General features: G+C 41.6%; 4 protein-coding genes across 5 annotated transcripts; 3 read left to right on the top strand and 1 right to left on the bottom strand.

Moving 5' to 3' along the window:
* The first annotated feature begins 4,398 nt into the window (after nucleotides 1-4,398).
* Nucleotides 4,399-5,775, top strand: LOC116181079 (RING finger and CHY zinc finger domain-containing protein 1-like). Its single transcript, XM_031501339.1, has 5 exons — nucleotides 4,399-4,799; nucleotides 4,843-5,035; nucleotides 5,083-5,244; nucleotides 5,292-5,447; nucleotides 5,530-5,775. Exons 2-5 carry the CDS (start codon nucleotides 4,991-4,993, stop codon nucleotides 5,701-5,703), a joined length of 537 nt encoding a protein of 178 aa, XP_031357199.1. The 5' UTR covers nucleotides 4,399-4,799; nucleotides 4,843-4,990; the 3' UTR covers nucleotides 5,704-5,775.
* Nucleotides 5,776-8,602: 2,827 nt separating this feature from the next.
* Nucleotides 8,603-9,850, bottom strand: LOC116181076 (BLOC-1-related complex subunit 6). Of its 2 annotated transcripts, XM_031501335.1 has the most exons (5): nucleotides 9,662-9,848; nucleotides 9,068-9,610; nucleotides 8,940-9,023; nucleotides 8,813-8,889; nucleotides 8,603-8,756 (listed from the first exon to the last, which is right to left on the bottom strand). In XM_031501335.1, the coding sequence occupies exons 1-5, from the start codon at nucleotides 9,746-9,748 to the stop codon at nucleotides 8,711-8,713; spliced, it is 837 nt and encodes a 278-aa protein (XP_031357195.1). In that variant the 5' UTR covers nucleotides 9,749-9,848; the 3' UTR covers nucleotides 8,603-8,710. The 2 variants fall into 2 exon arrangements, with proteins under 2 accessions (XP_031357195.1, XP_031357194.1); XM_031501334.1 differs by having other exon boundaries at nucleotides 8,603-8,889; nucleotides 9,662-9,850.
* Nucleotides 9,851-12,185: 2,335 nt separating this feature from the next.
* LOC116180009 (chymotrypsin-1-like) lies at nucleotides 12,186-12,713 on the top strand. The gene has a single exon (XM_031499830.1). It carries the CDS (start codon nucleotides 12,186-12,188, stop codon nucleotides 12,711-12,713), a length of 528 nt encoding a protein of 175 aa, XP_031355690.1.
* A 4,262-nt stretch (nucleotides 12,714-16,975) lies between these two features.
* Nucleotides 16,976-17,859, top strand: LOC116181078 (chymotrypsin-1-like). The gene is made up of 2 exons (XM_031501338.1): nucleotides 16,976-17,183; nucleotides 17,235-17,859. The coding sequence occupies exons 1-2, from the start codon at nucleotides 16,984-16,986 to the stop codon at nucleotides 17,773-17,775; spliced, it is 741 nt and encodes a 246-aa protein (XP_031357198.1). The 5' UTR covers nucleotides 16,976-16,983; the 3' UTR covers nucleotides 17,776-17,859.
* Nucleotides 17,860-21,462: the final 3,603 nt, after the last annotated feature.

Here is a 21,462-nt window from a genome sequence, read left to right as displayed (position 1 = left end):
TTACAACACCTTACCAATGTAATCAGTCTTAAGATATGGTAGACCAGAAGAGCGGACGGAGGGGGTTCCTCAAGGGTCAGTGCTGGGTCCACTATTATGGAAAATGTCCGCACTCTCGCACAGGCTTGTCCTGGTAGCAGGAGTTACCAAACTGATGATGACTGTAGGAGGAAACATCCCCAGTCCATCGTGACGATACTAGGAATGGGATCAGACACCTAGAGAGGGCTATCCATAAACCGACCAAGGCGGCTAAGGCCCTGCAAAAACTCTCGAGATAGCAAAAAGAAGGAGCTTACAGATGCAAGGAATAGGTTCAAGGCAACTATAAAGATTCCCAAATCATTTGATAGAAAGATCTGGGGATTGTGATTTAAGAAGAATTCAAGTACGTTTGACAAGGGTATTTCCGGGGGGTCTGGGGGGTATGGAATACCACTCAGCACACAGCAGGAATCGATTAATCTCACAGTTGCGGTAGAAAAAGTGTCTTCCTTTTTCTTGGGGGTATTTCTTACTCCCCAGACCTCCCGATATTTTTTAAGCATTTTAGGAGAACTTATTTTCGGGGGGAATCGGTACTGAGGGGGGGGGTATAGAATACCGTCCAACACACGGGGGGAATCGATTACCCTTACAGATGCCGTAGTAAAGGAACATTCCTTTTTCCTGGGGGGTATTCGATACCCCCAGACCCCCCAGTGCTACGTTCTCCCCTAGTAAGTTCACCCATTAGATCCTCGTGTATGGAATATCTAAAAAAAGGGAAGTTTTATGGCACTTCCTAGCAAATTCTCATAAGGTTACCTATTTTTTAAGCATTTTTGGATAACATTTTTCCGAGGGGTCAGTATAGAATACCCCCCTGCACACGGGGAGAATCGATTACCCTTGCAGATGCTGTAGAAAAGGAACCTTCCTTTTTCCTGGGGGGTATTCGATACCCCCCTCCCAGACCCTCCGGTGCTACGTTCTTTCCAACTAAGTTCAGCCATTAGATCGTCGTATATGGAATATCTCAAAAAAAGAAAGTTTGATGGCACTTCCCAGTAAATTGTCATAAGCTTGCCCATTTTTTAAGCATTTTGGAAAAACGTATTTCCAGAGGGTTTGGGGAGTGTGGAATTCCCTCCAGCACACAGCGGGAATCGAAAATCGAGAGGAGGAATCGAGACTGTGCTGGAGATTTGCCTGTAGGAAGACGATTTTGTTGCCTCTGATGTTTCCCCGGCTAGGCACATCGGCTCCCTGGGCGGACGACGGCCGTTCGCCAGTTGGTTGAACCTGCGCCTTCGGTGGATTGTTTCGTTTGACCTTCTTCATTTGGCTACTGGTGCTGGCCTCACTGGGCTTTGGGTGCATGGCGCTTTTCTGGCTGCTTTCTCTTGGAAGTGGCGCGACTTACTCATTTAGGCTTGATTTCCACTTGCCCAAACCTAAAGCTGGGCCTGTGATAATCCACCCTTATGGTTAGGCAACACACCATTACATCTGAAGCAAAAATATGATATGCTCTGTATATAACCAATCGACCATTTTGCGCAGATGCCGAATACTAGGGGATTTTCGTAACGAAGTTGGCGACGAGGTCGACGGAAGGCATCACGCTGATTTTTATCATACAATTTGAGATGTTTTATTTATGTGTATTTTCTCTTGCATTTTATTGCCCGGGTTTTTGTCCCGTAGAAGGTTTCACTGGCATGGTCTTGTTGTGTGCGTAATATATTTATTACTGTTCTTGTCATTTCTTACGCAGTTCTGTCTTTTATTTAATTCCCTTCCCGATTACGTCTCACGCCCCAACACATACAAGAACCGACTACACACCGTAGGATTTCATTCGTGCCATCCCTATCGAGCCGACCGCCATCCGAATTCAAAAATGCCGCGAAACGTCCATCGTTTCGACTTGAAAGGTAGGTGGCTCTGCTTGTAGATTTTTTTTGCCAGAGTTGCCAACGGTAAGTGTAGGGTAAGTCAATATTTCCAGTACCGCCTGAGGAACATTGCAGCCCTTAGGCTTTTCTGCTCCAGGCACCTTAGCGAGCGTTGGTCCACTGTCATGGTTAGACGAACAAGGGGGCCCTCTTGCTCTTTCTTGAGCACTCGCCATTCCTTGTAGTGTTGAAGCTTTCAAAAAACCAAGGATACGCTCCGGGCTCTCGTTGGTGGTGTCCGGGAAGTTGGCGTTCACAATAGTCGCCTTTGGAATTTCACTTGGACGTCTCCCTACGTGCCTGCTTCCTTGTCTGGGGAGCCTTGTGTGTGGTATCGTGGGACCGAAACCTTTTTTTCCCTTTGTCCAAGTTACCTTGTTCTCTCGGCGGTACATGCGGGCGGACGGCTTACTTGGCTGCTTAAGCCGCTTCTGCACTGTGTTGCCTCAGCGCCTCAGCCAACGGTACCGTTTCCTTGCAGCACCGGAAGCCTGACTTTCAGCTGGCTATAGGTTTTCGGTCCAGAAAAAAATACCGGTTTCGGTCCGGTTTTCGGTTCTTTTTCGCTCCGGTCCGGGTCCCTGCCTCCGAATCATCCATCCCGTCGACGTAAGTTGTTCCACTTTGGGCTTAGATTTTTTAGCGCAACACAATGAAGTTAAAGAAACGCTTATTTGCTCGATTTTCCGTCGTCTGTCTGTGTGTTCCATCGAGATCTCGGCCCCTGGGTTACCTAGAGACTTCGGGTTTTCGCTTGAAACATTTTTTCGTAATGGGGTTGGTTGACTGCTCTTGATCGTCGCCCCCCCCCCCCCTCCTACATCCTCAGTTCCGTGAGACATGACCACAAACGACCTTTCTCATTCATGGTTTTCCGTCATGGCTGATCTGAAGTAAGTAGATCAGTAACAGAACCGCACAGTTCTCTGGTGCATAGTCATTGGCCACGGCCCGACAGCCCGCGACGCGTATTGTATGCCTCTAACAGCTCTACCTGCGAGCATCCCATTTCCGCATTAACCCCGTGTCTCATACGATCATTCACAGGGCCGTTCCCCTATCCGGCACCTCGGGATCGCTCTCCACATACAAGATGGGTACCGGGCCGGTAAGATTCAAGGAATTCAGGGACCGATTAAAGAACGATTTGGGAAACATCTTCCTCCGAAGCTGTAGTGTTGAAGAACCCCACGTAGTTACAGAAATTGAACAAACCAAGGAAGCAAAAAAAAGAGATAGAAGATCCGTCTTTGCAGAGCAAATATCGAGCAAGTCTGGGCAAGTCTTGTAAAACTACGGGTTCGAAACAGTGATGAACGTCGATAGATGTCCATGAACCTAGCAGAGCAAGGTTAGCAGAACACAATCAAACATATTGCATAATTAGGTGCTAATTAGGTGCTAATTAAGTGCCCTATTCCTGAATTAACGGCTCCTTTTTTTAATATTACATGTTCTGCGAGGTGCATATGAATTCATCATCATTCCTTAAAAACCCAAGAAAATGAAAAGTGATCTAATTATAATTAGGTGCTAATTAAGTGCTCTATTTCCGAATTAAATTGAAATTAAAAATGACTGGGAATTAAAAAGCTATTTAAGCAAAATATACTAAAGATATTATTAAAAACTTAATTCTTGAATATTGTCTTAAGATCAAAATGAAATTAAAAATTATTAGTAACTGCGACATACATTGTGTATGGGGCTCATTTGAAAGGGCTTGGTCCAAGGATCCCGTGCGTACCCAATTTTGTGGTTTTGCGCATGCGCAGTGTCAAAAATTTCGTTTAACGCATGTGCGATGCTAACTTTTTTATATATGAAGATATTTAAATGACACTATGACACTACGAACATAAGCAAAACTGACAACGTTTTAAAAATATTGTTTTGCACATGCGCAATGCCATGATATAAATAAAACAGCGCAATGCCAACTTTCTGATTTACGAAAGCATTTAAATGAAATTTAGTATGCCTGCAGGCACTTGGAATATAAAAGTACATTATTATCGGATTCAAAATTTCTTTTTTGTACTCCGTGGACTAAATGAACGTGTTTTGTCATTCGTTGAAGGGTCTAAAGTGTCACTTTTTCTCCCAGAAGGATTGAAATGCAATGAGGGGCGAAAAGTGACAGTATACAACATTTTTTGAATTTGGGAGGCAGTAATTTCCTCATAACGTTCAGTTTATATGAACCTGGCAGAACATGTCATAATTTAAAAAAATGCATTTAATTCGGGAATAGGATACTTAATTATCACCTAATTAGCACCTAATTATAGTTAGTTCACTTTTTATTTTCTTGGTTTTTTGAGGTAGTGTTCTGACGAGTTCATATGAACCTGGCAAAAAATGTAATAATTTAAAAAAAAAGAGCATTGAATTGGGGAATAGGGCACTTAATTAGCACCTAATTAGCACCTAATTATGCAATATTTTGATTGTGTTCTGCTGACCTTGCTCTGCTAGGTTCATGGACATCGTCGATAGAGCCGAGAACGTTGACGAAGCGAGGAAGGTGAAAAATTGCCGCTATCAATGCCAAAAACCGAAGAAACCTACGGGAGGGATCGAAGAGCTCAAAAAAGTCTAAGACAACAAAAGAAGCAACTAAAGAAGACGAAGAATCGGAAAACGCGAAAGAAATGAAAAAGGAGAGAGAATGATGTCCAAGAAGAAGTTGATGAAGGCAAGGAAACCGGGTCGGCCGAAGCTAGAACGAATTCCGGGCTTTCCAATAATAGGGCATTCTGAAAACGTTCACCATTTACTTTGCAGAAACAGAGGAATCCGCAAACGTGTTTTGAGTAGCAAGAACGAATTCGTCCAAAATTTGGTATATTTGTTGAGGTAGGCCTAAATGTTGTAGTACCTATCTTTTAACGAAAAGTAGGCTGCGATTGTTATTTTAGATACTATCGAAAAAGGCAACATTGCAAAATGTCATTACTCTGCGTCCTTGACTACAATCTTAAGTGCATTGCTCCGCTGCGATATATTTGTCAACAGACTTTGCTGATAATTCGCGCGTTAACAGGAAAATGACGACCGGTTGTGAACATTACAAACGATTTTGCAAAATTCTGGTAAGTAAATATTGTCACTTTTAAATTTTCGATTTTTTTTTCTACAGACGCCTTGTTGCACCAAGCCCTATTCCTGTCACATTTGCCATGATGACAAAGAGAATCACTCATTAAATCGACATCTGATCCAGGAATTAATCTGCGACGTATGTAATCACGTCCAGGACCCCAAAAGTAAATGCGATAACTGTGGAACGGTATTTGGCATTGTATGGCGGTTTTTTTGGCTTCACATGTATTGAACTCCTCTTTGCAGTACTCCTGTCTCTATTGCTTCGTGTTTGACAATGATCTTAAAGGGCAATTTCACTGCTTCGAATGCGGCCTGTGCAGAGTTGGAGGGGAAGCCAACTACTTTCACTGCAAAATGTGTAATATGTGCTTTGCACTTCGATTGAGGGCTAATCACAAGGTAGGTACAACTCTCATCACCAGTGAGCCAATTGTTGTTCACTGATTTTGGCTTCAGTGTTTTCATCTTTCTATTGTTGCAGTGCGTTGAAAATTGTGCTGGAGGAAACTGTCCATTATGCGGAGAGGGGTTGCATTCGTCCCGTAAAGAGCTACACGTACCAACATGTGGTCATCTTTTACACACTGAATGTCACAACACTTTGGTCTCTAATAATTATAAGAAATGTACTATATGTAACCTTAAGACAAACTAAGTCGATTTAAGTTTATGCATTATATTCACTAAAGCGAATATTTCAAATAAACAGCAGTGCCTAAGCTGCAAAACGTAGTCTTCTAAACAAGCTCAAAATTTAAATTCTGCAGGGCAGTATCCTACCCCTTGGATAGGTATCTGGTCCCTCGTGCGGAGTATGCCAGACTGGCCCGGTGACATTGTAAAGTTTTGTTTATTGCCACTGAATATATGTCAGGACTTTTCACCAGTTCCCGAATCCAGGACCGTCTGCCACTCATTCTTTCTGTCACAGAAGCGGGGCCTCCTTTAGAATCGGGCCGTTACCAGATTTCTTATCGGCGAGGTGCCATTTTTTTTGTGTTTTGTGAGGATAAATTATCTTGCCGATAACCCCTAAGAGTGAGTGGCCGAACGAAATCACTTACCTGGACGTCAAAATAGACAAGCGGAGCAACACCGTCCTCGACGGGATAGAGGCGAACTGCTCCAGCAAGAAAGACACCTGAAACGTCCAAGAAGAATGCTGTAGTTCCCATAGATAAATAAGCAAGCAACAACAGTAAAAGTCAATAAAGGCTAAGTCCGTCAGGGTACAATACTCGGCCCACATCTCGATGCTACAATTCATTCTGCAGCGAGCTGTTCTATAGTAAGCAATAGAATCAAGCTGAGCTGCAACATGGTGAGGCATTACAACGACGAAGCCCTTTCGACATTCAACAGCCGCTGGAACGACGCACGTTGATGTTTTTGGAAGAAAGATGGCGTGACCTCACTTTTACTGTGCACAATTTGAAATACTTTGTGGATTTTCATTTGCTTTTGTTATCTTTGCCAATTTAGTTAGGGTATTTGTGTAGGCTATGCTAGGGTTTTTGTCCCGAAGAAGGTTTCCCCTGTGTCTAATATATTTTATATGTTCTCGTCTTTTCTTTCGCACAAAATTATGAGTTTCTATTCGCTTTCCTTTCCCATTTGTGTGTAAAAAGAACAGCCAGTTTTAATACCGACTGCTACCCAAATTCGAAAGTAGTGCGTACAAATAATAACGACCACTTGTTACAAATAACTACCGAAACATTTTTGTAATCATAGGTTAATAAAAGTTGTCGATGTAATGGATAGCCTACCCCCAATGCAGCACTGTCTGTATGGGTGCCTACATACATATTCTCTTCCATTGCTATGTAAACAGAGCTGGGCAGAATACTTTCGAAAAGTATTTGAATACTAAATAGTAAATACTTTACACAAATCAAAGGTATTTGAATACTAAATACTTTCACGTCCAGCACAAGCGAATACTAGATACAGATACATCGAAAAGTATTCAAATACTTTAAAAAATAAGCATTCAAATACTTTAGAATGTATTCGAATACTTTCAAAATTTGTCTCAGATCGATCCGGAAAAAAAATTTCTTATAGAATGTGGCCTGCAGAATCCATAATTTCAAACAGTTCCAAAATTGGGCTACTAGTTCAAAAGTTACAGCCCTTTGAATTATTTTTCGAAATTGGTTTCTAGTCTATAACATTTGATTGAGAAGTCTGATCGAGAAAGTACGAATTGTTTTGGATTCTACGCACCAAAATTAATAAGAAAAAGTGTTTTCCCGAGAAATTTTGGTGCAGTCGATTTTTGGTAAAAAAGGAAGGTTATACACTGCCTTTTTTTGAGCCCCGCAAAAAAAAATTGTCTCAGATCGACCCGGAAAAAAAATTTTCTTATAGAATGTGGCCTGTAGAATCCATAATTTCAAACAGTTCCAAGATTGGGCTACTAGTTCAAAAGTTACAGCCCTTTGAATTTTCTTTCGAAATTGGTTTCTAGTCTATAACTTTTGATTGAGAAGTCTGATCGAAAAAGTACGAATTGATTTGGATTCTACGAACCCAAATTAATAAGAAAAAGTGTTTTCCCGAGAAATTTTGGTGTAGTCGATTTTTGGTAAAAAAGGAAGGTTATACACTGCCTTTTTTTGAGCCCGAAAAAAAAATTGTCTCAGATCGACCCGGAAAAAAAATTTTCTTATAGAATGTGGCCTGTAGAATCCATAATTTCAAACAGTTCCAAGATTGGGCTACTAGTTCAAAAGTTACAGCCCTTTGAATTTTTTTCGAAATTGGTTTCTAGTCTATAACTTTTGATTGAGAAGTCTGATCGAAAAAGTACGAATTGTTTTGGATTCTACGCACCCAAATTAATAAGAAAAAGTGTTTTCCCGAGAAATTTTGGTGTAGTCGATTTTTGGTAAAAAAGGAAAGGTTATACACTGCCTTTTTTTGAGCCCCGAAAAAAAAATTGTCTCAGATCGTCCGGAAAAAAACATTTTCTTATAGAATGTGGCCTGTAGAATCCATAATTTCAAACAGTTCCAAGATTGGGCTACTAGTTCAAAAGTTACAGCCCTTTGAATTTTCTTTCGAAATTGGTTTAGTCTATAACTTTTGATTGAGAAGTCTGATCGAAAAAGTACGAATTGTTTTGGATTCTACGCACCAAAATTAATAAGAAAAAGTGTTATCCCGAGAAATTTTGGTGCAGTCGATTTTTGGTAAAAAAGGAAGGTTATACACTGCCTTTTTTTGGGCCTCGAAAAAAAAATTGTCNACTAAATATTTGTGAAAGTATTTGAGTTACAAATACAAATACTGCTTCCATAAAAGTATTTAATTACAAAGTATTTGAATACTAAAAAGTATTTACAAAATCGAATACTGCCCAGCTCTGTATGTAAACATACTTAGTGATGACGTCATAATACACCGATGACGTGCGCGCTAAGGAACAACCCAATCCGTTATATACATATGCCCATTACGTAAGAAAACAGTATAGATAAGCTCTTTGCTTGTTATTGAGCATTTGGCCCCCCACAAAAATTGGTTGCAGGTGCCACTAAAATAGACCATAGCTCAAGAGTTTTTTATTTCGCATTTAAGGATTATCTTAACAATATAGTGCAGACTGACTAGTACACTAGCACCGACCTAAGCCTATACCTACCTAGACAATTAACTCAAATAAAACTTTCAAAAATATCAACCAGCCGACGTATTTCCTTTCTGTAATAAATGTTAAGGATCTCTGCTCTTGTAAAGCATATTCGAATGAAGGATACATTCGTACAGAGTGGTTCTGGACCGTTTTCATAGCTTGCGTGACCTCCTCGGCCTTCGCCATCATCGTATACATACTCTGAGGAAACAATATAAACCCCGGGGCCACCACCAGCATGCTCAACTGACCTTAATATTAGCGTCCATCGTATCCGACATCTTTGACACCGCATCCTTGTAAACGTCCACATTATCGGCGGTAATCGACGAAATCTGAAAAGATCGATTAGCGGGCCCCCTCGCGTGCGATTACGTACGGAGTGAAGAATGCCGCATAAATTTTCGGTGAGATTATCTATGGAGGTGGCCATGCGTTGGGCTTCCGATTCAAGGTCGTTTAATAATCCCGTGTCGAATAGACCCATCTGCGGTACCAACAACTGTCGAAACAGCGTGTTCGGGGTGGCAATCTTCGAATTGCCAGGAAGAGGAGGTGTATCGCCCTTCTTATTAACGGGGCTCGATAGCTTAATCTTATACTCTAAATCTTCGGTTACGAAATGCGTCATGTTCCCCTCGACGTGCACGGTGCCCTCCAAGTTTAACGGGTGAAAGTGGCCGGGATAATTATTACGTTCGCACGGTAGCGTCTTCGGCCGCTTTAACATTTCGTCGGCAGAAGGTAGGGGGTCGATACTTAAAGATAACGATAGCTCGTTATCGTCGGGGCTTAATTCCGATTTGAATGAGATCTCGCTGTAGGACGCGGTCATTTGTTGGGATATCTCATCGTCGCCCTCAATTTCTGGATCCTCGAAGTGGTCGAGCTTCGTCGGTAGTGAACTCACTTTGGGGGGTCTCTGCAAAATGAACCAAAACAGTGCACAGGTGTGAAAGCAAATAAGACCTACTGCCGGAAGCGGTGGTGGAAGACTTGGCGGAGGATCCTTCGGAGGTCCCGGTGGAGACGATAATGAATTATCGTCAGAATCCATCATAAATTTGCTTTAATTTCCACTAATCAATAACAAAAGGAACAGTGAACTTGTAGAGCATCTGAACTACGATTTTATTGGTTATAATTCATCAGAACTACTATATTGTACGAATCCGATTAGTTGAACTACTAACTTGCATTTAGTCTACCAAAACCAGTAGCGCCGACCCGAAAAAATTATTAAACCTTTAATTTTACATAGATCTAATAACGGCACCTCATACGACACTGTCCTTTCGCAGGTACTGACGATGTTGATACAAAAAATAGGTCGGAGGCTGAATTTTCCGATGAAGCAAACGTCTGGGGGTAGTTTTTTTGAACGGTTAATCCTTGTGTTTATCTCTCAAGCAGCTTTCCTAAGTGACTACTTAGGGAGATCGGTTTTACCGACCCCGGTGGTCAAAACCTTATCAAAGACGCTATAGGGAACCACTTCGGTCTCTTATTGTCACCATCGAGACAAGTTCAGGTGGAATCCGATCAGGTTCCTGAGCCTTTGTCCTTGGGCATCCTTTTATTAATCCCTTCTCTAGTCTCATCTGGGGTCGTTTCATCCTGTTGTTCAGTTCAGCCTTTCGTGAACGTGTCCTTTTCACGTAACGAGAGCAGATTATTTCTTCACCTGTTCCAAGTACACTTCTGCTTCCGCACATATACCTTTCCAGTACTCTTTTTTCTTACTTTTTTATTATCTTGTCTTCGTTTCACCAGTAGGTAGCTCTTCTGAAATCGATGGAACAAAACGGTACGGCTTTTTTGTATGGAAATTATCTGGCAATGAGCTTTCTTTTTATATCGACTGCTCTCCACATCGCGAGGGTAAAAAATGTTCCATTTGAAGGGAAGAACAGTAAATGGTTTACGTACGCAACTCGTGTACTTACGTAAAACAAAATTACGATAATCAAACAAGACGCAATTCGTTGCTATTCTTCACTGTCACACGATGAGCAACTCAAAAAAACAGGATAATGGAGTTAGGTACCTATGGCTTTTGTTGTTACTTTATTGTTACGCAATAACCGTTTATTGCTTTGTACGATTCTGTCATGATAAATTTGAAAGCGTTACCTTCACACCACAAATGCTTGTCGCCGATTACTTTTTTCTATCGACTAATTTTACTTTAAATTCGCGAATCATAAAATATTCGGAAGTCTTAAGTTCTGTCGTTTCGTCCAGATGATCCCTTTGCTAATCGTATTTCTGCAAGCATTCAGCATTCTAAATGGTGAGGTACTGCGTTCTGGCATCGTAAAAGGGACCAAGGCTGTGGCGCGCCAGTTTCCTTACCAAATTTCGCTCAGGCATAATGGCGCGCACACTTGCGGCGGAGCGATTGTAAATATGTATACTGCCTTAACGGCAGCTCACTGCGTTGCGTATGTTTGTCAGTTAACTGCTGGGGTCCTATTCTTGACCCTACGTATTTATCAAGGTTGTTCGTTTTTTGAACCAAAACGATGAACTTTGGTCGAATGGTATTCTTGACCGTTCGAAAATATTTCGAATTCGTAATTGTCACTCGTTTTTACAACGAGCGGTATAAACCAGTCGAATTTATGACATGTGCCATTTTTTTTACTTTGACGTAACTTGTTCACCGTATTCAGAATGTGTTTAAAAATCTATTTGAGGAACTGAGTGATGACATGTTTCATTTAACGAAACAACACATCGAGAGATTTGTCTTAAGACATGCACATTGCACGTGCGTTAACGAATTACGCCTGCAACAAAGTCCATCTGTAGCTGAACCTCTCACATGCACGTCTTAAGACAAGTCTCTCGGTCTGTCTGGCCTTACAGCTACATACACATAGTCATTCTTGTGAAGGTTTTGGCAAGGGTTTTGGTTGCTGTACGATTTTTTGGAATCGGCAGTTACCAAATTAGATGTTACAAGTTCCACGTTATTTAGCTGTTTCCCAACCATTGAACTCTAAAAACACACTCGAGTTCACTGTTTTCAACCCACTGTTAAGGGCCCCACAGACTTCCGACTTGTTCGTCTGATTTGCACGACCTGTAAATCGAACAAACACGAGGTGTGTGGAGTCTGTCATACTTGTTCGATATAGGTGCCATACCATCCGATGTACACGTCGTGCAAATCGGACGAAGAAGTCGGAAGTCTGTGGGGCCCATAAGCACTTTTTGTAATTTGCTCAGTTATGAGAAAGCAGTTGTGTATACAAACTGTTGTCAAGGAAACCTTTCGTATGAAGGTATTTACTACTACCAAATTCTACGTTGCCAAACATATCATTCGAATTGAAATTACAAGCGTTACGAAGGGTACACATGAATAGCAAATGATAGTCGTATGCGAATTTGCATACATCGTTTTAAAACGAATACGAACCAATTCGAGTGAGTTCAAGAATAGCGCCCCTGTTCTTTGAGTAATTTTTTTTAATAGGGACCGTAATCCAATGCGTTATGCGATCGTGGCAGGAGTCACACATTTAGCAGAGAGGGGGATCGTTCACCAAGTGGCGAGAATTATACTATCGGACGAGATTAAGGACGATAACATATTCGATTTAGCAATTCTGAAGGTAGCAAAACCGTTTATATTCAATAAGTTAGTAGCCCCTATACCGCTGGATATGAACGGAACCGGAGGGGGTGTGACCTGCATTGCCAGCGGTTGGGGTATCACTCGTCAAAATGGATCGGTGAGTCACGATTTGCTGTTCACCGATGTGAAGACCATTACCAATGAGGAATGTGTCAAGCTGCAACCGTACCCAAGTCGGCGCATATACAAGTCTCATTTATGTACCAGCACTGCACAAGGAAAGGGAGTTTGTGAGGGTGATTCTGGAGGCCCTCTTGCCTGTGACGGTGTACTTTCCGGGCTTACTTCATGGGGATGGCCCTGCGCCCGCGGTCCTCCTGATTGTTTTTTTAGGATATCGTTATTCATTGAGTATATAAAGTTTTACATGGACCAGTGATGAAAAATCATTGTTTCAATGATATTGTCGTATTGTATCAATTAAAACTACAATGGTACGCTCTTTTTGAAAACCTTGGGGTTTAAAACTGCACAATCTAGTGTTTTGAATTGCGTGAGAAGGTGATTAACGACCATAAAAAATCTCTGGGATTGGATTAACCAATAAATAATTAGGCAGCGCCATCTTGCAACATAATCCGCCATTATAGGCGTTGAAAGAATTACGAAATAACTAAGTGAGGGTCAGTCGGATTTCAGAGCTCTCAGATCTCATTTTCTAGTGCCAAACACGCCTCTGCAAATTAAAGTTAGCTATCAATCTTCTCCCACATGTTGAATTCGCGACGTTGCAACTTGTATGCACAAGATTTAAGCCGTGCTTACTAAGAAAAGTACCTCAATTCTACCCATTACGAAGATAATGTTCAGACTCCAAGTCGAGAACTGTCTTCCTGGAGTGATTAAGGACACAATGGCTCTTTGAGAACCACGACGAAAAAATTAACACAAACGCGCCGCACCACAGAATTTAATTTTTCCCGTCTGCGAAATTCAGTATACGAGGCCTGCAAGAAATACGCAGATTGACGTCTGGGCCACTTTTGGAAACAGTCTCGAAACGCTTCTTTTGTGATGTAATTGAGCCCCTTCGTCGCATTTGTCGTAATCTCGGGAATCGTATCAAATCGCCTTCCTTTCAGAGGTCTTTTGAGTTGGATTTACCCGAACCAAGGTATTGATTTTGCGACGTGTGAGTCCTGCAAGGCGCTCATCGTCTTTAATCGATTAACGACCATCTCTGAAACGCCCATGACACTTAAGACACATCGCACGCTTAGCAACATCGCCGTAACCCGTCTTGAGAATATCAAAAGTTTCACTCGCAGATTTTCCGAGTTTAGCCACTTGACCGTACACTTTTTAAGCCGATTTTTTCTTGCAGCCACGGACGAAATTTACATTTTCACAGTCGCTACCATTGCTTCTGTGTGCTTCTCTATGCGTAGAAAAACCGAAACGGACCCAGCACAGATTTTGCGGCAACGTCCTTTTTAAACCAATAGCAGACCAGCATTTTTTGTTTACCCTGCAAAAACGGAATCGCGTTCTAGATGCGCGCTAATAACCTGACTCGCGCTTACTACGAAGCGGCACTTATTCCGATTTAACCACACAGTGCTATTTATTAAGACGTAGACGTAGGATTTTTTCCTATGTTAGTTTCAAATGCCAAATCTCTTCTGAAGGGCCCCTAATTTTATGCAACCAAAATAACTTTTTAAAACAAAGATCTGGCTGTCATATTAATTAATTTGAATATTGTTTTGGCTTCCGTATTTTTATTCTCATTTGTATTCAACTGAAGAAAACGTTGATATTGTCAATTGGTATAGTGCCGGTAACAGTTTAAGAAGCGTAAGAGATTTATTTTCTGTCAAGCCAAAGCAACAATATTCACACTAATTAATATGACAGCCAGATCTTTATTTATTTTAAGAAGTTATTTTGGTTGCATTAAATGAGGCGCCCTTCAGAAGCGATTTTGTCATTTAAAAGTAGACATAGGGAAAAACAATACACGTAAATCCCTATGTCTACTTCTTAATAAATAGCACTGTATAATATGGATTCGAAAAAACATTTAAATTTCAAATCGGGGCTTCCGTTACGGATTCGACCCTACGTCCCATTCCGTACAAGAACCTGACTGCATCTGTTAGGATTCTGAGAGGGTGGAAGAGTCTCTTGGACTCAGTGAAACGACCACTCCGATGAGTCAGAGTGACACTGGAACTAAGGAAAATGCTGCAAAAAGGGAGGGAGGATGCTCTGCTGCAGATCACCAAGCCCCAACACATCAAACCACGAAAGCGCACCTCCTGAGGCTAGCCCAATGTCTCAACATCGACCTCCAAACCAGCCTCCTCCCGTGATCCAACCCGAACCCAGAGCCAGGCTCCTAGCGCTAACTCCGGTCAGGCCCGCAACCGAGTAGGCGAAGAAAAAAAGGGACAGAATTTCGATGACTCAACGCCGATTCAACCGGCGACAAAAAAAGGGTAGACCACAGCCTCAAACCAAAGGTGGGTGTCAGTAAGGCTGAAGCACGACCTGGAGGTGGCGCCTGAAGGCACAGATTTCCTGGGCAAAGGTGGGCGGCTGGTGTCTCTTCTACAGAGCAGCAAAGGATCAACCAGACTGATGGTTTTAGGCATTGACCCAAAGTCAGGGAAGCTCTAAAGAGGTACAACAAAATGTAAGAGCAGCGTCTCCGGGCCCGGCACAGGAAGACTCGGCTCTGCGCAATTCGGCACCGGACTACTCGGCTTCGGGTCAAGTCGGCTCTGAGACAACTCGGCTCCGGGACTACTGGGCTTCGGGATTACTCAGCTCTGGGACTACTCGGCTTTGGGATAACTCGGCTCTGGGACTACTCGGCTCTGGGATAACTCGGCTCTGGGATAACTCGGCTCTGAAAAAAACCCTCCATTCGTATGGCTTCTTTATGCACATACAAATTTCAACTTTACGAATTGTTTTATCACCAAGAACTAATTCATATTTTTCGTCTTAGTATCAATACATGCATACCGGGTGAGGCGAGAGGAATGGGAATCGTTGTAAGGGTGTATTAGAAATAATAGTAATAATAATAATTATTATTAACCGGCTCTGTAGCTCAGCGGTAGGGCGTTGGGCTATAAAGCCGGGGGTCGGATGTTCGAACCTGGGATGAGGTAATTTTTCATCTGTGGCAGAGATGGAGAGTTTCGTTATATCAGTTTCGAGCATTCTGCCGGCTACTCCGAGTTAGGTTTTCCCGCATTTTCCCTAATTCGTAAGGGAAATACCGGAAAACGAGCATTTCTGTCTCGTGTAACGCCGCGCCTGGCGGTAGTCTCAGATCAAAGTAGTCCCGGAGCCCAGTTATCCCAGAGGCAAATAGTCCTGAAACAGAGTTATACCAGAGCCGAGTAATCCCGTAGCCGAGTTATCCCAGAGCCGAATAGCCCTAAAGCCGGGTTATGGCAGAGCCGAGTAGTCCTGGAGCCGAGTAATCCCGGGGCCGAGTAATCCCAGAGCCGAGTAGTCCTGAAGCCGAGTTATAGCAGGGCCGAGTCGTCCTAAAGCCGAGTATTCCGGTGCTGAGTAGTCCGGTACCGAGTTGCGTGGAACCGAGTCGTCCGTGTCCGCTCCAGGCTCTTTTGCTTAAATGGGTTAAACGTGACTGATCCGGTCGATACTGTTCGGTTCTAGATCTATGTTTGCTACTCGGGCTTCTATTTCTTGAATTTATTGGAAAAATTCTTCTCGTAGATTTTTTGGACTTCTTTTAGACTCCTCTCGAGTTGGCCAATCTGTTCCAAAAACATTCTGGAAGGAGTTTATTAGAAAACGAACAAATTTTCTTAATGGCCACACTGTCAATTGATCGTTACAATAAAACTTACTCTCTTAGAACCCACTAAGCCCCCCAATGCCTCAGCAAAATTGCGACGTTTGTCCTGTGACTCCCCAGTAATTTTCCCATGCCATTAATCCGTCAAGACTCACAGAAATAAAAAAGCGCCTAATTAATTTTAAAATGATTGACTAACCAAATCTTGAAGTACCAGCTATCTAATAGAAACATGGATCTACCCAGAAACTTAACAAAATCACCCCCCTTAAAGGGCCCCCGTTACATAACAAAACGGATCTGATTCAGCTGGACGGTGACGTACATCCCATTAATCTTGTCTTATTGCGCGACAAACTGGCCCTTATAATTTTGTCAACCAACACCATCCGCCCAGACATTTATACAAAAGTTTTTGTTTAGTGAGCGATTCCACTCACTGAGACTATGATCTAGTTGTCAAGGGTTCACTCTGTACAGAAGTGTTGTCTATGGGTGGCGCTTTTTGTTGTTACAACATCGCGAGGGTAAAAAAAAGTTTCAGTTGAGGGGAAGAACAGTAAAGCGTTTATGTACGCAACTCGTGTACCTAAAATAAAATGACGTCAATCGCAGTTTGTTGCCATTCTTCACTGTCATACGATGACGATGAGCAATGCAAAAAATGGCTATTGTTGTTACTTTATTGTTACGCAATAAACGTTTATTGCTTTGTAGGATTCTGTCATGATAAATTTGAAAGTGTTACCTTCACACCACAAATGCCATTTTTTTCCTCGTCGCCAATTATTTTTTCTATCGATTAATTTTACTTTAAATTCGCGAATCATACACATTTAGAAGTCTTAAGTTCTGTCGTCTCGTCGAGATGATCGCTTTGCTAATCGTATTTCTGCAAGCATTCAGCATCCTAAATGGTGAGGTACTGCGTTCTGGCATCGTAAAAGGGACCAAGGCTGTGGCGCGCCAGTTTCCGTACCAAATTTCGCTCAGGCATAATGGCGCGCACACTTGCGGCGGAGCGATTGTAAATCTGAATACTGCCTTAACGGCAGCTCACTGTGTTGCGTATGTGTGTCGGTTAACTGCTGTTCTTTGACTAGTTTTTTTTTTTAATAGGGACCGTAATCCAACCCGTTATGCGATCGTGGCAGGAATCACACATTTAGCAGAGAGGGGGATCGTGCACCAAGTGGCGAGAATTATACTGTCGGACGAGATTAAGGACCATGCCATATTCGATTTAGCAATTCTGAAAGTAGCAAAACCGTTTGTATTCAATAAGTTAGTGGCCCCTATACCGCTGGACATGAACGGAACCGGAGAGGGTGTGACCTGCATTGCCAGCGGTTGGGGTATCACTCGTCAAAATGGATCGGTGAGTCAAGATTTGCTGTTCACCGATGTGAATACCATTACCAATGAGGAATGTGTCAAGCTGCAACCGTACCCAAGTCGGCGCATATACAAGTCTCATTTATGTACCAGCACTGCAGAAGGAAAGGGAGTTTGTCAGGGTGACTCTGGAGGCCCTCTTGCTTGTGGCGGTGTACTTTGCGGGCTTACTTCATGGGGATGGCCCTGCGCCCGCGGTCCTCCTGATTGTTTTTTTAGGATATCGTTGTTCATTGAATACATAAAGTTTTACATGGACCAGTGATCGATAATCGACCAAACACATTGTTTCAAATGATATTGTCGTATTGTATAAATTAAAACTGCAATGGTACGCTCTTTTTGAAAACCTTGGGGTTTAAAACTGCACAATCTAGTGTTTCGAATTGCGTGAGAAGGTGATTAACGGCCATAAAAAATCTCTGTGATTGGTAGTACAAACCAATAATTAGGCAGCGCCATCTTGGAACGTAATCCGCCAGTGAAGGCGTTCAAAGAATTACGAAGTCGGATTTCAGAGCTCACAGAACCAGAACTCATTTTCTAGTGCCAAACACGCCTCTTCAAATTTAGCTATCAATCTCCCACATATTGAATTCGTGACGTTTCAGCTTGTATGCACAAGATTTAAGCCGTGCTTACTAAGAAAAGTACCTCAATTCTACCCATTACGAAGATAATGTTCAGACTCCAAGGCGAGAACTGTTTTCCTGGAGTGATTAAGGACACAAGGGCCCTTTGAGAACCACGAAGAAAAAATTAACACAAACGCGCCGCACCACAGAATTTAATTTTTCCCGTCTGAAAAATTCGATATACCAGCCCTGTGAGAAATACGCAGATTGACGTCATAAAATTAAATTACATGTCTGGGCCACTTTTGTAAACAGTCTCGAAACGCTTCTTTTGTGATGCAATTGAGCCCCTTCGTCGCATTTGTCGAAATCGAAGGGGCGAGATTAACAATCGTCAGCAAGCTCTCTGATGGTCAGACGTGGATTTACCCTAACCAAGGTATTGATTTTGCCATTTTTAAGCCAATTTGCTCATGCAGCCACGGACGAAATTTACGTTTTCACGGTCGCTACCATTTCTATGCGTAGAAAAGCCAAAACGGACCCAACGCAAATTCTGCGGCAGCGTCCTTTTTAAACCAATTCTTTCCCGTAAACGCCTCAATTGGCACTCTCAGAATTCAAAGGGCTCTTGGAACTGTTTGAAATGATGGATTCTACGGGCCAAACTCTAAGAAAACGTTTTTTCCCGGTCGATCTCAGACAATTTTTTTTTACCAAAAATCGACTGCTCCAAATTTTCTCGGGAAAACACTTTTTCTCACTAATTTTGGTGCGTAGAATCCAAAACGATTCGTACTTCTTCGATCAGGCCCCTCAATCAAAAGTTATGGACTAATTACAAATTTCAACAAAAAATCCAAAGGGCTGTAACTTTCGATCTAGTAGTCCAATCTTGGAACTGTTTGAAATTATGGATTCTACGGGCCAAAACCTATAAGAAAATGTTTTTTCCCGGTCGATCTCAGACAATTTTTTTTTCCGGCCTCAAAAAAAGGCAGTGTATTACCTTCCTTTTTTACCAAAAATCGACTGCTCCAAAATTTCTCGGAAAACACTTTTTCTCACTAATTTTGGTGCGTAGAATCCAAAACGATTCGTACTTTTTCGATCAGGCTCCTCAATCAAAAGTTATGAACTAATTACAAATTTCGACAAAAAATTCAAAGGGCTGTAACTTTTGATCTAGTAGTCCAATCTTGGAACTGTTTGAAATTATGGATTCTACGGGCCAAACTCTATAAGAAAATGTTTTTTTCCCGGTCGATCTCAGACAATTTTTCTTTCCGGCCTCAAAAAAAGGCAGTGTATTACCTTCCTTTTTTACCAAAAATTGACTGCTCCAAAATTTCTCGGAAAAACACTTTTTCTCACTAATTTTGGTGCGTAGAATCCAAAACGATCCGTACTTTTTCGATCAGGCCCCTCAATCAAAAGTTATGGACTAATTACAAATTTCGACAAAAAATTCAAAGGGCTGTAACTTTTGATCTAGTAGTCCAATCTTGGAACTGTTTGAAATTATGGATTCTACGGGCCAAAACCTATAAGAAAATATTTTTTCCCGGTCGATCTCAGACAATTTTTTTTTCCGGCCTCAAAAAAAGGCAGTGGATTACCTTCCTTTTTTACCAAAAACCGACTGCTCCAAAATTTCTCGGAAAACACTTTTTCTCACTAATTTTGGGGCGTAGAATCCAAAACGATTCGTACTTTTTCGATCATGCCCCTCAATCAAAAGTTATGAACTAATTACAAATTTCGACAAAAAATTCAAAGGGCTGTAACTTTTGATCTAGTAGTCCAATCTTGGAACTGTTTGAAATTATGGATTCTACGGGCCAAAACCTAAAAGAAAATGTTTTTTTCCCGGTCGATCTCAGACAATTTTTTTTTCCGGCCTCAAAAAAAGGCAGTGTATTACCTTCCTTTTTTACCAAAAATCGACTGCTCCAAAATTTCTCGGAAAACACTTTTTCTCACTAATTTTGGTGCGTAGAATCCAAAACGATTCGTACTTTTTCGATCAGGCTCCTCAATCAAAAGTTATGAACTAATTACAAATTTCGACAAAATGTTCAAAGGGCAGTAACTTTTGATCTAGTAGTCCAATCTTGGAACTGTTTGAAATTATGGATTCTACGAGCCAAACTATATAAGAAAATGTTTTTTCCCGGTCGATCTCAGACAATTTTTTTTTTCGGCCTCAAAAAAAGGCAGTGTATTACCTTCCTTTTTTACCAAAATTCGACTGCTCCAAAATTTCTCGGAAAACAGTTTTTCTCACTAATTTTGGTGCGTAGAATCCAAAACGATTCGTACTTTTTCGATCAGGCAATCGTTTTGGATTCTACGCACCAAAATTAGTGAGAAAAAGTGTTTTCCCGAGAAATTTTGGAGCAGTCGATTTTTGGTGGTAATACACTGCCTTTTTTTGAGGCCGGAAAAAAATTGTCTGAGATCGACCGGGAAAAAAACATTTTCTTATATAGTTTGGCTCGTAGAATCCATAATTTCAAACAGTTCCAAGATTGGACTACTAGGTCAAAAGTTACAGCCCTTTGAACTTTATATGAAGATGTTCTACGGGAGCCAACCCATCATGGATCGAGGTATCCGGAAAAGAATACCTACGTCGTTACCTGATAATAGTGATAACAAATGGATCGTCTGTTTAATGGGTAACCGTGGATGAACAGACAAACAGACGCGCACAATGTACAATTAATAATAATTCAACCGTTCAATAATATTTCAAAAACTTGCCAAAACCATGACGCAGAACGATTGTAAAATAAATGACAATAACAAATGGAATAAATAAAATGAGTTTGCGTATGAAACTACCATCCAGGGTTGGACTGGACAGGATGGATACCGGGAGATTTCCCGGGAGGGCCCTGGGTACCGGGGGCCTTAATTTAATGTTTAATATTAAGTAAATGGCTATTATAACTGTAGAAACTCGATTATATGGGCATTGATTACATGGATTACCTGCTAATCCGGATTTTATTTTGAACAGGCAGATACCTATTAAAGAAAAAGGATTTACGGTGAGATTTAAACATTCCTCTACTTTTCAAAACAAGAATTTATCAATGTTTCTTCCGAATAATTTTATGGCGCGAAAAAATATTATTAAGTAGGACCTTTACCTATAAATAATCCTTGTAGGATAATACACTAATATATGTAAACCCTGCCCAAAAATTAAACTCCTTCACACTGGAACGACGGCACTTCTATTGTACTTCCACTCTCCCAATCTCTACCCCTCTGTTTTTTTTGCAAGTTTGTAACCTTCCCACTCCCCCACGTCACGCTTAAATAGTCGGATTATTAAAATGCACACTTTTCAGCACGTAGTCAACCCA

This window comes from Photinus pyralis, unplaced genomic scaffold, assembly GCF_008802855.1.
Source record: "Photinus pyralis isolate 1611_PpyrPB1 unplaced genomic scaffold, Ppyr1.3 Ppyr1.4_LG9, whole genome shotgun sequence".
Classification (NCBI taxonomy): domain Eukaryota; kingdom Metazoa; phylum Arthropoda; class Insecta; order Coleoptera; family Lampyridae; genus Photinus; species Photinus pyralis.
This window is presented reverse-complemented; position numbering and strand designations above follow the sequence as displayed.